General features: G+C 41.9%; 1 protein-coding gene across 1 annotated transcript; it reads right to left on the reverse strand.

Annotated features, from left to right (window-relative positions):
- Nucleotides 1-1,674: 1,674 nt before the first annotated feature.
- SEC61A1 (SEC61 translocon subunit alpha 1) lies at nt 1,675-14,987 on the reverse strand. Its single transcript, XM_083727182.1, has 12 exons — nt 14,759-14,987; nt 12,857-12,924; nt 11,920-11,985; nt 11,736-11,814; nt 10,987-11,118; nt 10,742-10,851; nt 8,841-8,994; nt 7,648-7,808; nt 6,521-6,718; nt 5,179-5,370; nt 4,181-4,257; nt 1,675-3,254 (listed from the first exon to the last, which is right to left on the reverse strand). The coding sequence occupies exons 1-12, from the start codon at nt 14,763-14,765 to the stop codon at nt 3,068-3,070; spliced, it is 1,431 nt and encodes a 476-aa protein (XP_083583308.1). The 5' UTR covers nt 14,766-14,987; the 3' UTR covers nt 1,675-3,067.
- Nucleotides 14,988-15,019: the final 32 nt, after the last annotated feature.

Raw genomic sequence — 15,019 nt, forward strand, 5'->3', positions numbered from 1 at the left:
TTTCCACACCACTTAAAAAATATTATTTAATATATTAAGTGGTATAGAAATTAAATAAGCAATCAATGATTGCATGCCCTAGGGAAAGATCCTTGTCTGAAGCCTTGGAGCAATTTTAGAATGAAAAATTAATGAATGCATTGGATATTTTGTGTTTTAAGGATAAAGCCCAGCTTGACCCCTTGAACCATTTGGGAAATGATGGAAGGCAGAACAGGTACAGGCCTTGATGGCAACCCTATGCCCAATTACAGTCGTACCTTGAAAGTTGAACAGAATCCTTTCCGGAAGTCCATTCGACTTCCAAAACGTTAGGAAACCAAAGCGTGGCTTCTGATCGGCTGCAGGAAGCTCCTGCAGCCAATCAGAAGCCACGGCAGATGTTTGGCTTCTGAAAATCATTCAAAAACTGGAACACTCACTTCCAGGTTTGGATCGTTCAGGAGCAGATTTGTTCATGAGCCAAGGCGTTCCGAACTCCAAGGTACGACCGTATTTGGAAGCAAGACCTACTGAGCTCATGAGACTTCTTGACTCAAGCTGACTCAAATGTCACCTTCACAATGTATTTCATGAGGCTAGCAAGCCACTTGCTCTTAGCTTGATCCACTCAATCTGAAATATGAGGGCAATATCTCACAGCTGATGGTTAAGGCTTATGTCAGCGGAACAGGGAGAGAAACAGTTTTCAGCAATTCTTCATCTGTCTGTAACCACACTTGTTCTGCGGCATCTTCCAACCCTGTGCAGTAGATCTATGGAGAGGGAACTGCTGAAAATAGCTTCCCTCCCCATTCCATTGACAGAAGCCACACCATCAGTTGAGTAACACTGTTGGATACAACAGAGTGTTGTAAAAATTACACGGAATGCCAAGTCTCATTTTTCAAGGGGGGTAGGAAAGATGAAACACGTAACACAATGCACCAGCAGGCAAAACTGGAGAGATTACTATAAAATATGGTTTGCACCTTTATGCATGTTACGGTCTGTTTAAAGTTCAACCTTTTCAAAATGGGGAGGGGATAGAAAGGGAAAATGCAGTATTTGCCTTGGAGATATTGGAATGAAAACTGGTGTGGCCATTTTCACAAAGAAACCCAAGCATCACCTCATTTTCAAGAGCACCTTCAACAAGAGCTTCCTCTCAAACTCTAGTTCAAGTCCCTCATTCAGGCTGTACCTATCAAAACAACCATGACGACTCCGGTCACAGAAAGCAAGATGCACAGAAGTGTGTTATTAACTTATTTTTAAGGATCAATTGTCCAAAGTATATCCAGGCTGAAATAGGAGGATTCCAGTTCAACTGCAGTCATTGAAAAATCTGAACCCACACCTGCCCTTGCAATGGCCACCGGCTGCTTTGAACTGCCCGCAGCATATTTACAGTACATTTGAGTACTCTCCTCCACACTGTTAGCAAGGCTGTTCTGTCAAATGAACACTGGTTGAATGGTATGGCTCAGAGGCCAAGAACTCTGGTGCCTGCTTCTTTTTGTCTGGGGAAGCTGGCCTTTGTCAAGGTAGAAACAGTCATATTTCAAATGCCAGTTAAGAAATCTAGGCAGACAGATACGGACTGGCAGTAGAAGAGAATCTTTCAGCCCTATCCCTTTTCAAGTGGGAGCAAGGCAAGTATCACCTTGACAAAGGGAAAATTTATTTGCAGGCTTCCTTTTATACAAAGTCTTTTTATTTGGTCCTATACAATACACACAAAACACCTTACAACCACCAATATATCCTAACAGAAGTTGAGTTTTTAAGGAATTTTAAAGATGGGGCAAAATTCCTTAAAGACTTTATGGCTACTTCTCCTATTTGGTAGGAGTTGTCCTGGAAATAAGCAAAAGCAATTAGGCCTCCAGAGAAATGCCATCACTGCTCTCCAGCTAGGTTCGCGAGAGACAGGGAAGGTATTTCTAAGGCTGGCATCAACGTGCATGATTTGTAGTCAAGTGTTCCAGAAAAAAAGTTGGTAAAAAAAACTGTTCTGGAGCGATATGCAAGTTTTATAAGCAGCAGCTTTTGTGTATTCTTCAGCAAGCAGGATGACTGTAGCACTCATAGCTGCTAGAACAGAACTTATTTAACGTGATGGCAGATAAGAACTTTTAAGAGTTTGGTAACCTCCAGGAAGAATACTGTAGCACACTGTTCTTCTCAGGATATAAGAATACAGACAACATCCATCTTGGAAATGTCAGGCTTTCTGTGTGGAATTAATTGTAAAAGGTCTGTGTTTGTTCAATGTACAATTCTGAGGCTTGGTTATTTCTTCCCATGAAGCAGGCCTGATGTGAGTTTTCTCCTGACAGAAAAAACATATCACCTGCAAAAGTGAGGCAACAGTCAGAAGCCAACAGTCTGTACTGAAGCACAAGACCCAGAGTACCTGACGAGATATCTGGCAGTCCCAAAATTTGTAGTACCCTGGAGGAAGAGTGAAGAAATGTACTCGTGACAAGTAATAGATAGATGCTGCGATGATGAGTGGGAAAGATCTCTCTCGCTACCAAAGAGATAGGGATAAATCCAACATCACACAGGCAGACATGACTTCCCCTTCTCCCACCAGTCCTCCTGGACCCAATTTTGGAAGTGCATGGGGAGTAGGGAAAGGGATGTTCCACATGGAAAGGCTGAAGTCCACTGCACAAGTGAGCCAACACCATTGGATGTCACTTAATTGTGCCACTTTAAACTGCAGTTGGAAAAGCTGGAGAAATCCTGGGATAGGACCAGGGGAGAGGGAGAGGCAGAGAAGAGTAAATAACCAAAACTAAACCAGATTTTAGAAGTTGCTTCCAGCAATAATTAACAAAAAAACCCCTTCTTTTCTAAAAAGTTTTTTTTTTTGCACATTTTCCAGCGATTTATAAAACATTAACTGAATATTAACAAAGTCTGAACCAAAGGAATGTGCTTTGGAAAACATTAAAATAAGTGTTCCTATTAATGCAGTGTGCCCATGTTACTATGCCGCTGTTAATCTTTTTCACCTGATTTTTTTAAAATCCTAGAACACTCTTCATACTCCCCTAGGGTCCATGGGACAATACATTTAGAAGAGAAGCGCTCCCATGCTGCCAACTTCGCTCTGCTCCTTTACAAAGATTTCAAAGTACTGGTAAATGATAGTAACAGCCAACAAGATTCCTGTGCCTGATCCAATTGCCCCAAGGAAGTCTGCCAGCACAGAGAGAGCACCAATGCAGAGGCCACCAAATGCAGCTGCTGTAGGAATGTATCTGACAAGAGACACAATGGGAAGGAAATAAATTAGATATTAAGAGACATTACTAGCATCTTCAGGCACAGCTAACACCGAGTCAGTGGAAAAAATGTTTTGTAGGTCTAGATAGTTAAGACACAGGGGAAGAATCCAGAGAAAGATAACTATGCATCAAACTGCAACAAATATTAAGACTGCTTGGGTCACCCCCCCCATACATCTTTTAGGTATGTGACTTAAGGAGGCACTTCAAATATGACCCATTGCTTATATTTTGCACTTGTGTGTCACAGTAATGCTGTGTGAAGCAGTAAGAAAACTATGAAGGTAAACCCTGACTTTCTGTAGCCTCAGGATCACTACAAAAGGATAGTGCTCATTAAAGTCAGCAAACAATGAGGCTAGAAACAAAAATGAAATTGGGTATTCTCAGGAATTAACAGAGGCTCTTATATAGCTAGGATCTTGATGGCATTCAAAAAAACCTTTAAAAAAAAATTACAACACTGCAAGAGCATTAGAAGCATAATGGCCTCAGTCCAGTAAACCTGAAGGAGCGTCTCCACCCCCATAATTCAGCCGACACTGAGCTCCAGCACCGAGGGCCTTCTGGTGGTTCCCTCATAGTGAGAAGTTAGGTTACAGGGAACAAGGCGGAGGGCCTTCTCAGTAGTGGCACCTGCCCTGTGGAATGCCCTCCCATCAGATGTCAAGGAAATAAACAACTATCCGACTTTTAGAAGACATCTGAAGGCAGCCCTATTCAGGGAAGTTTTTTATGTCTGATGTTTTATCACTTTTTTATTATTACCATTAATTCTGCTGGGAGCCGCCCAGAGTGGCTGAGGAAACCCAGCCAGATAGGCGGGGTATAAATAATTATTATAATTGACTGAATATAGCATTATAATCATAATGAATCTCTGCATGTTTGTAACTCACCTGTTGAGTTCATGAACCATAGAGGTTTCTCTATGACCCCTCATAACCATCTGCTGCTCTTTCAGTTGTTTAGCAACCTAAACAGAGAAAAGATGCTTAGATCTTTTTACAGAGATTTCAATGCTCCTCATTTAAGAACTATTAAAAATGGCAAGGCTGGACTTCTGATGTAGCAATATTATAAATATTTCTGGAAATCAAACTAAAAAGATATACAAGTTGATGAGAGGCATGTCTCAATATCTGCCCAGGGAAAGCAGACCATCTTTTCAGGTAACCTCAAGAGAATGGTTTGCAATAAGAAATGAACTACAGTGGTACCTCGTAAGACGAAATTAATTCATTCTGCGAGTTTCTTCGTCTTGCGGATTTTTCGTCTTGCGAAGCACGGATGCACCCTGGTATTAACGGTTTTAAGAAAAAGGAAACAAACTCGCAAGATGTTTCGTCTTGCGAAGCAAGCCCATAGGGAAATTCGTCTTGCGAAGCAACTCAAAAAACGAAAAACTCTTTCGTCTTGCGAGTTTTTCGTCTTACAAGGCATTCGTCTTGCAAGGTACCACTGTATGAACGTTCACAAGCTGAAACATGAAAGAATCATCTCCATGTTAAGGACTTAATATATTGCAGCATGAGCTTTTGTGGGTCTAAACCCATTTTGTTCAAGGCAAGCTCATGGCTGTCCCCTCTTTTGTTAAACAGACAACCTTGAAAGATACCAGACTTAGCTTAGGAAGATGAACAGCTTAGGCAGGGAGTGACACTTTGAGTAAGAGGGAGGTATCATGGAGTCATGTTTTAAAACTAAAAATGCTTGCTAGTATCCTATTCTCCTTAGTCAAATCTGATCCTTCCAAAAATATATTTAGTGACAATAGAATGCTAGACACAGAACTAACTGCACCTTCTGCTAAATGACAAAGCAAGGGAAGCATCATGGTTTTTCAAGAGGGATGAGAGAAGCATCCAGAGCTGTGGGGTCAATGTTATTTACTTACATCTTTGGCAGAAGAGCCAGACACTTCAATCCAAGTTTTAGAAAAGAAAGCACAGGAACCCAACATGAACACAATGTAAACAACTGCATGGACAGGATCTTCCAGAACGGAAGTAAATGACTCCGGAGGCGACAGGTAATAACAGAGACCACCGACAGGGTATGAACGAGCGGGACCACCAGACGAAGTATCCTGCAACGAAAGTGGACAGTTTGGATTGTGCCTTAAGTGGACAGGTATTATGCAGCCACCAGAGGTCACTTTTATGCCCACAGAATTCAAATATAGCAACCGTAAACCTGCATAGGTTTCTTCATGTGTGTGTTGAGAAGCTCTATTATAGCTACTGCAAGACAAGTGCTAAATATAGGACCTGGCAAGGACACAAAAAGCCAGCAAGGCATGGTATGAAAGCCACTTGGCTCCTAAAACAAACCTTACACGTTCATCACTCACAACACAATCCTATGCTTGCCTATTGTTCCATGGGGTTCAGTGTGATTTATAGTTTTATACTCATTTATAGTTTTAATTCTATACAGGTTTAATTGTTTTTAATTATGCTTTTTTCCTATGTTTTTAGTGATTCTTGTTTTTACCTCAAGCTCCTTGAGGTGGGGTATAAAGAAAGATATATAGAATAATTTACTTTCAGATGTGTATAAAATTGCAGTCTGAGTCTTCCTGCGAGCACCTTTGTGCTAAAAAAACTAGGGCTGTGCATGGACCCCCAATCTGATTTCACCCAGCCCAATCCAGCCCAGCCCACCCCAGCTCTAGAAAATACCAATTCATGGAAATCCCATTGACTTGCATTAAGAAATAAAGCCAGCCAAAATTAGATTGTGCTTTCACATTGCAGCATGAAAATTGGCAACAAGTTAGCCTCTACAAAGGTGATTTATCCTGCCGAAGAGGTATTTCCTAGCATGACCTCCCTGCTGTTAGCCCTTGACTGGGAGCATATAATATAATATATGAATATAATAAAGCTCAGTTCTGTTCCTACACCTATCCCCTGAGCCTATCTCAGCATCTTCTTTATATGGTGTTTTAGTGGATTCAGTTTTAATTTTGGAAACATGGCGACACTGAGTTTGGCTTTTGTGAGTAGTTTGTTCTTCTGGGTTGCCCTTTTTTTTAATGGGTCATCTTGGGAAAGGGGAAATTGCTCCAGGACTAGCCCAACCTGCCCCATAGTCACTGCAAAAACCCCTGAATCACCCCAATTCAGCTCATTATTTATACTTTGTATGGAGTTGGTGTACAAGCCCGAATAAAAAGCAGGTTTTATGTTTAAAGCTGCAAGATCCAGGACAGATCTTATCAAGCAGATACTTACCGACCAAGTGCCCAGCAGGCTGACCAGTAAGTTGCCACTAAAACGAGCAGAGAGCATCTGGGAGATCACATATAAATTGGACACCAGCGCAGATTGAAGGATGATCGGAATATTGGAGGTGTAGAAGAGTTTGATTGGGTAAGTGTTATACTGGCCACGGTAGCGGGCAGATTTTATAGGGAGATCCACTCTGAAACCCTGCAGGTTGCAAAAGTGAGTGTTAAATACAGAAACAAACATTTCTTAGTAACAGTGTACTTGAAGAGAACCTAAAAACCTTCAGTAATCTTGGAGCTCTTCCGGATTACCGGTTTCAATATTCCACCCTGACTTGCTTGCACAAAATTTACACAGTGGTTAAAGATTGATTGCTGCTTACTGAGCAATTGTTCTGATTTGTTTGCATGGAAGTTATGTGATACCATCCAGCATCATTCACACTTCCCAGTGTCATTAGGGTTGTTTTTAAAAGAGAATGTTATGCAGGAGCATCAAATCTCCATTAATAGTGCAACCCTTTCCCTTCCCCCCCAGTATATGATTGATTTATAACTGGGGGGGGAGGGAGATAACTTGGGAGCAGAATGCTTTTTAGAAGCAAAGAGAAACACTTTGCATAAGAAGGTCTATTAAGGCATTAAGGCCAATATGAATACACTTGCTGTGGCCATAGCATGCTTTGGTGTTATTTATAGAGTGCTATTAGCCTAAGTAGGTAGGGCTTTCCAAATTTAGGTACGCAACAGGCTGCTCCCCTAAGGAACTAGCAATCTAAAACAGTACAGAAAAAAAAGGGAGAGAATGGGTAAATCCCATTACAATATTTATAGCTTGGATAAAGTTGCAAATGATTAAGAGGATGTCAAAGGCCATAAAGAAGGGTCTTACGAGGATTAGTTTGGATGAACTTATGAGAAACAAGGGCCAAAAGATAACGTGGATGAAAGCCACTGATGGCTTAAAAAAATTAGGCCTTGGAAACTGGTAGAAACAGAGTTTAAAAACTCAGGAACATTTTGAACAATACTTAGGATCCACTCACAAATGTTGTAACAAGCACTCTGTTAGCAAGCAGCTATTGTTGTCATCTTGCTTATATTTAAGTAACATTCCATAATTCTACTTGCCTGGAAGTAGATGACAACTGCAAAGACGAATATGGTGGCAATCAGGTTCATGAGGTTGGGGAGGTTCTGACGGTAAAAGGCTTCCCTGAGAGCTCTGACTTTATCTGTGCGAGTAGCCAGCAGATGGAACAGGGCAATGATGGCTCCTTCAAATTCCATGCCTTAAAGTGAGAGAGTGATAGAGAGATGCTTAGTTGCAGATAATTTGACATTTATTAGTTTGACTTTTGAACCAATTGTATAAAATTTGTAATAATTTATTTTAAAAGGTTATAAACTGCTTTTCACCAGTGTGGTCCTAGAGTAGTTTACAATGCAATTAAGCCAACAAACACACAAAATGCAGTTAAAAACCAGAATATACCACAGGAAAGCAATCATAACCTCCAGAGCAGGTTAGCAGATCATTGAAAGGTCTGAGGGGAAAAAGACTGTCTTCCATAGCCTAGTCAAGTTGCATCAATGATATAATGGGGAGAATGCCAGAGACTGGGTACAATCACTGAGAAAGCTCCCTCCAAATTGATCTAACAGCCCAGGCAGTGATAACATAGGAGGGACTAAACGTTCTTACTTGCAGCTACTAACAATCATTGCTTACAGAGCTACATTACCCCCTCTAACCATGCATTAACATCACACACAAAAATGAAACTCACTGAAGCAGTCATCTTAAAACTTGAGTTTACAAAGGAAAGAATGAACTCTTCTTTATATTCAATTTATTGCATAGCAAAAAAAAAAGCCTAAGTAAAGGTCCCTGGATTTAATGCAGGAAGGGTACCAAAAAACCGCAAGTGAGAAATAGTAAAGTAGCTTCCCCTGTCAGTCAATTCTTCGGAGAAGTGAGACCTCCAATAAAATGAACATCCTCACCTCCAAAAAGAAGCAATCCTGCTCAGGGTTCCAGCCAGCCAGTCAAGATACTGTTAATTGTTAATGGTTCAGGCAAACCAGTTCACTCCCCACTCTCAAGTCTTCCATCTCTCTTCCAATTGACACTCAACATTTTGTGGCTTCGGAGGAATACTGATGCCCTTATTGTACTGGTGTGCATTTGTATGTGTTTAGGTTTTTTAACATTTTCCCAAAGAATACCCAACTTTTGATCCAATCCACAGGGGCACCGAGTCACTTAACTGAGGAACTGATATGCTTCCAGTGAAACAAAGAACACGCATGTGTGAGGTTACCTCGGCCAGTGTTTACTGTGGTTGGGCTGAATGCCTTCCAGACAATAGTCTCACAGATGTTAGTGGCAATGAAGAGGGAAATGCCAGAACCAAGACCATACCCCTTTTGCAGAAGTTCATCCAAGAGAAGAACGATCAATCCAGCCACAAAAAGCTGCAAAACAAACATGAATTATTTTCCAGAGTCACCTCAACCATACCTGATCACTTTAATAGAGGGGCTGCGAAATAAAAAGTGTCGGTGCTTTCTGTAAATATCTGCTTATGCAGCACACATGACAATTACCTGTTTTAATCTTTGATTTATATTTTTTGACATGGTTATTACTGAAAGCATAAGTACACAAGTCAGAGATACATGAACTGAAGTTCCTTTGTACGTGAGGTAAATAAAAAGCATCATGTAAACCCAACTTTCTAAGCTGTTCCTAACTTAGCTGCAGCTAAGGATTTTGGGGGGGAGGCAGGGAAAATTGATTGTACAATACAACTTTACACCTTTTAAGTAAGTTTGGCCATCAATGTTTTTGGGACTACAACTTCCACTGTATTGGACCACTGGCTGGCTGGGGTAGATAGGAGGAGTTCAATAGCACCTCAAGGGGTTTCCCTTCCCTGCAATAAAGCAACAGTTGTGCAGATACTGAATCCCTGTTTTCCTATTATTATTCCTAGACCACATACACCACCACCACTTGAGCTACACTAGCTCAGCTCACACAATATGACTTTGATGGCCCAGGTGCACAAAAGCAGCAACACAGGTCTAAGTGATTTATAGTGAACCCAATGCTTAAAAGCCCTTTGGCCATAAACAGAAGAGATGTACTAATGTTCCAAAGTAAATACTGTAACAACCCATAGTCTACAAACCAGCATACAGAAGGTGAATTGAACTGTTACTCTGAAGATCAATATGGCATGAAAATTCTTACATTGTGTTAAGCCAAATGTTAGTACAGTTTAGATATCCTATTTTTGGCAAGACTGGTCAACATACGTAGCAAGGAATCACTCTGAAGTAGGATGCCGTTAAGTCATCCTCCATTTGTTCCTAGATTCTAGCAACCAGATCTGGGAGATTTCCATTCCTAGACATCATGGCTAACAGCTGATCTTCTATAATAGTAATAATAATTTATTATTTATACCCCGCCCATCTGGCTGGGTTTCCCCAGCCATGCTGGGCGGCTACCAACAGAATATTAATAATAAAAAACTGATAAAACATCAAACATTAAAAACTTCCCTATAAATTTATCCATAAGATTTATGAGGAACCTAGAAGCTAACTACGCACTCAATATATCTAGAGATGCAAGGCTTCTATAAAGAATACCATGCCTAATAAAAGTGACACAAATGGCACTGTGGTCAAACCACTGAGCCTCTTGGGCTTGCTGATTGAAAGGTCGGTGGTTCAAATCCGCACAATGGGGTGAGCTCCCGTTGCTCTGTCCCTGTTTCTACCAACTTAGCAGTTTGAAAGCACAGCAGTGTAAGTAGATAAATAGGTACCACTGTGGCAGGAAGATAAACAGTGTTTTGTTGTGCCAGAAGTGGTTTAGTCATGTTGGCCACATGACCCGGAAAGCTGTCTGTGAACAAAGGCCTGCTCCCTCGTCCTGAAGCGAGATGAACACTGCACCCCATAGTCGCCTTTGACTGAATTTAACCGTTCAAGGGTCCTTTACTTTTTTTTTTTAGCCATGCCTAATAATGAAGCGTCAGGATGATTGGCAAATGCATTCTAGATTCAATTAATATATACTGCGAGGACAAGTAGGAGATAAAGCAGTATGCTTAACTTTAAAAGGATGGTGTCTGTAGAAGCTCAACTGAACCACAGATCTCCTACGTCCAATCAATGAGTAGTCCAATACAAAAAATAAATAAATTACCTGAATGGTAATCAGCAGACAGATTCCAGCTCCCATCTCTGATGGGTCTCCATACATCCCCGTCATTACATAAACGATAGATTGGCCAATGGTGATAATCATGCCGAACACTGAGGAATGAATCCACAAGAAAAGACTGAATTAACCTGGTCTCCAATTACCCGAGAGGATACAATTCATCAGTATCTACATAAGGCATTAAGCCAATCCAGATGGCAAGCTCTGTAATGTCTCCTGATACTTACATTTCTGTGCCCCATTGAACAGAGCTCTGTCTTTTGGCGTATCCCCAACTTCAATTATTTTGGCACCAGCCAGCAACTGCATGATGAGACCAGAGGTGACAATGGGAGAAATGCCCAGCTCCATCAGTGTGCCTATTGGATGTGGAAATCAGAATGACAGATAAACGGTAAGGAAAAAAAACAATTTTCCTGCCAACCCTCCCAGCTAGTCACTGCACATGTAGAGAGGGCCAAAGATGTGCACTGTGGAGGGGAAAGCATTTGGATCATAACTGAAGCTCCACTCCTTTCCAAATGATTCATCATTCTTCTGCATCTTTGTCTCACAGTCAGCAACCCAGACCCCAATCAGCAACACAATGACAATACAATAATTCTGGAACATAGGTGAGGAAGGACTACTGAAAAACATGTATGAATTATGTCAAAGCCACTTGGAATGTTCTGAGCACTATCACATTTACATATTCCCATTTTTATACTATAGCATCATCATGGTCACGGAGATGAGCTAAAATTCCATTTTCCAATTTCAATATCCAGGCCATGGTTTAGTCAGTTATGCACATTGATGTTTCACAGTTTTCAATGGGCAAATTAGGTAGTTGCTCAGTTCTCTAACAATGAAGTCAGTGGCACCTCAAAATGCTTAAGTCAGTGGTAAGATCCACTCGGTTTTGCTACTTAGTATTTAAGTATAAAATTTCACAGCAGATAGCAGTATCATTTGCTAAGTGAGACATTCTTACCTCTGTTTGAAGCCAAAATTACTCTCATCCAATAGAATGGATCTGCCGAGTCTGATGACATAATACCAAACAGGGGAATCTGAATTTCCAAGAGAGGACAATTACATTAACACAGGCTTAGCTCCCTGGATTTGGTTTAAACTTTAAATTTAAAGGAAAGTTTGAAATAATGTAATATGCATACCTGGCAACAAACCAAAAATATGAAGAGGGTGATAGCTGTCCATAGTACTTTTTCTTTAAACTGGATCTACAGAAGGAAATGTAATTATAAAAGAAATCACTACCACCATGTGTTTGGGGCTAGAAGATTTTGTTAAAATACAAGCCTTAGGTTCACTGAAAACAAGGTGGAGAAACGGTACCATGGCAAAAGAAAACATAACCAGGACTTCAGATGAATATAAATTTATTTTCCAGTTGCTTGGTAACATTTGAGCATAGAATTGCTAATGCTGTACTCTTGTACATATGTTGTAAAGTCCCTTAGCTGGGAATCCAACACATGTGCTTAAGTTACAGACATGCCTGCCCAAATGTACAAGGTAACATATGGCAACATTTAGCAATCTAACTGTATTCAACATATACAGCTTTCTTAACACTGGACAGCAGACCAAGGGGCCAACTGAAGGTTCAACCCCCTGCTTTCCATAAATAGCATCACAGCAAGGGGGAATATCAGCTCGGCCCCATCCATCAGTCAGGGGAAGAGCAGAAGCAGAGGTTGCCCACCTTCCCTCTTCCCTAAGAGCTCAGCTCCAAATGCCTTGGAATCGGAGAGCCTCTGTCATTGGTCAGTAGAACAAGGGCTGGTGAGTTAGTTGCAGGACCTCAACCCAAGCAAGACCAACAGTAAGGGGAGATCAGAATGCTATAAATGCCAGCTTACAACTCACTAACTTGCTTTTACACTGCCAAACTGATCTCCTTTCCGTATCTTTCCCCTTCATTCAAGTGCATTTTCTGTTATAAAGCCTGAAAGCAGTGTCTTTCTGTCATTTTAACTATGCAAGCTGTTTTGAGAGACAATATTTGTCTGAAAAGTAGAATAAAATATAATGTAAGCAAACTCTCCTCTTAGCAGTAACTCCTGCAAATATTGCTTTAAGGATACTTACCTTTCTTTCTGGCTTTTGGATTTCAGGTAAGATAACACAGAAGGGCTTGATTACCTCAAGAAATTTAACTGTGAAAAAAGGTATGAAAAGAGAACAGATATATAGATTTCACAAGGTCCTTATCAGTCAGTTTAAGAGCTAGGCTTGAACCTAGAAGGCCCAAATTTAAACCTTGCCCAGCCACTAACCTATATGATAACCCTGAGTAAATCACAATGAACTTTCATTCCCTGTCTGAGCAAAGGCTCAGGACTGGCACAAGCCTATTTCCCACTGCACTCCAATGGAGATCCTATGCATTGAGGTGGCTGTACGTTCAGAATCTTATTTCCAAACTGAAAGGCTACTTTCACTAGAATCACTGCTGGTGTTAGCATTACTTTGAAACTTCACATGTATTCAAACTAGTACTTATCATGCAAGCAACCCAACAATGCAATTTTTAAAAATGCATTTTTACTAGGCATGTTATCAAATTTTGGTTTTGTCTTTTCCTAGAAGCAGAACTAAGAAGAGAAGTATAAATGAAGCTGCCAGATAATAAGGAAAGGCTATTCAATAGTAGCACAGATGAAAATCTAAGAAATTAAAATTGCCTTGTACTTCCATGAAAAGACTGCCCAAACTCACATATTTCAATAGTGTGCTAAGAGAATGAAAGGTGTTAATGCCATCAGTGTAAAACCAAATTTAAAGTTCAAATAAAAGGAATGCCCCCCAAATACACAACCCGCCTTAGTGGTCACCCCAGCACACTATCAAGTGGAAAGCACAGTACAATGGAAAACACATTTCCCATAGCAGTGATGTGGCAAGAAATTGGCCATCATCACATTACCGCCACAGTTATTTTAAAGGAATGCAAATAGATAGCGGGAGCAGCCCACTGTGGCTTTCACTGTGGGTCATCGTGCCCTCTTTACACTTAAATGGCACACAGCATGAAAAACATGTTTGCCTTGGGAAGCATGAGGCAAAAAGAGAAGGAAAAAGTTATCTTCACACAAGGGTCACAATTAGATACGTGTGTAAAAGGAGAATGATTTCTGCATATTATAAACAATATCTGAAAGAGTTTCCCTCCCAATAAAGAGCATTATATTGTACTTGAAGCATTATGGTTATGCAACCCCTGAGCTGCTTTATTTTTTAACGCAACATTACTATTCTAAGCCATTCGGAAAAAATTGTGTTTACAGGGTGGCACTGCAATGAAAAGGACAAAGTGCTTCCATAATCCAGACTGCATTGTGTCAATTTATTAGCTGATTCTAGCTTCCCATATAAAATACTTACTAGCTTCTCATATCTATCTATATATGTATAGAAGAGTCCCCCCCCCCCCGGGTGTCAAACAAACAGCCACCCATTTAAGGCGCACTCTGCGACCTTAGGGCTGGCTGGCGCTTTCCTCATCTGGAGGGCGGGGGGTGAGGATCCCTCATCGGGATGGGGGGGCAACGCCGAATTTGCTATTCCAGGCCGGCGCTGCAAAGATCACGAAGAGAGCGAACGTGGATCGTTTTAAGGGGCGGCCACGTAAGCCTCCGCGTCTAAACAGTGCCGGGTGAGGGCCGCCCCCCCAGCGCTGTCCTGGCAGGGCAGAGGCACGTAACGGGCAACTGATCCCCCGTAACGAAGCTGACAGTTCCCGCACCTGCCGTTGAATCCTCCCCGTTTCGAGGGGAGTCGTCCTCCACCGCCACCACCAGCCTCCCTCCCCAGCCGCCATTTCGTCTCCCTGCCCCTGACGGAAGCGCTCCGACCTCCCTGCAGCCGCCTCGCCCCTCGCGCCCCCGCTCTAGGCGGGCGCCCTCCGCTTCTCGCCCGCCACAGCGGCGGCGTCTGCGGCAGGACCGGCTCTCCGCCTTCCCTCCCTTAAGCAGCGACGCCGATACTCACTCCCCATCTTGGGCGCTCTCGACGCGGAAAAGGGAAGGACCAAGCAGGAGCGCAGACTCCAGGCTCCTTTCTCGGAGAGACACGTCAGTTACTTGAGCCTTCCCGGCCTCCTTCCGCTTCCTGCCACGCACCGCCCCCCCTCCCGCACCTCGCCCGCGCGCTAACAGGCAAACATATCCACGCAGGCGCAGTAGATACTTCCCCCCTTTCCTCCATCCTCCAACGGCTCTAGTGACCTTCCCCACTCATAGGACTACAGTT

Source organism: Podarcis gaigeae (assembly GCF_964106915.1).
Source record: "Podarcis gaigeae genome assembly, chromosome: 2".
Taxonomy (NCBI): domain Eukaryota; kingdom Metazoa; phylum Chordata; class Lepidosauria; order Squamata; family Lacertidae; genus Podarcis; species Podarcis gaigeae.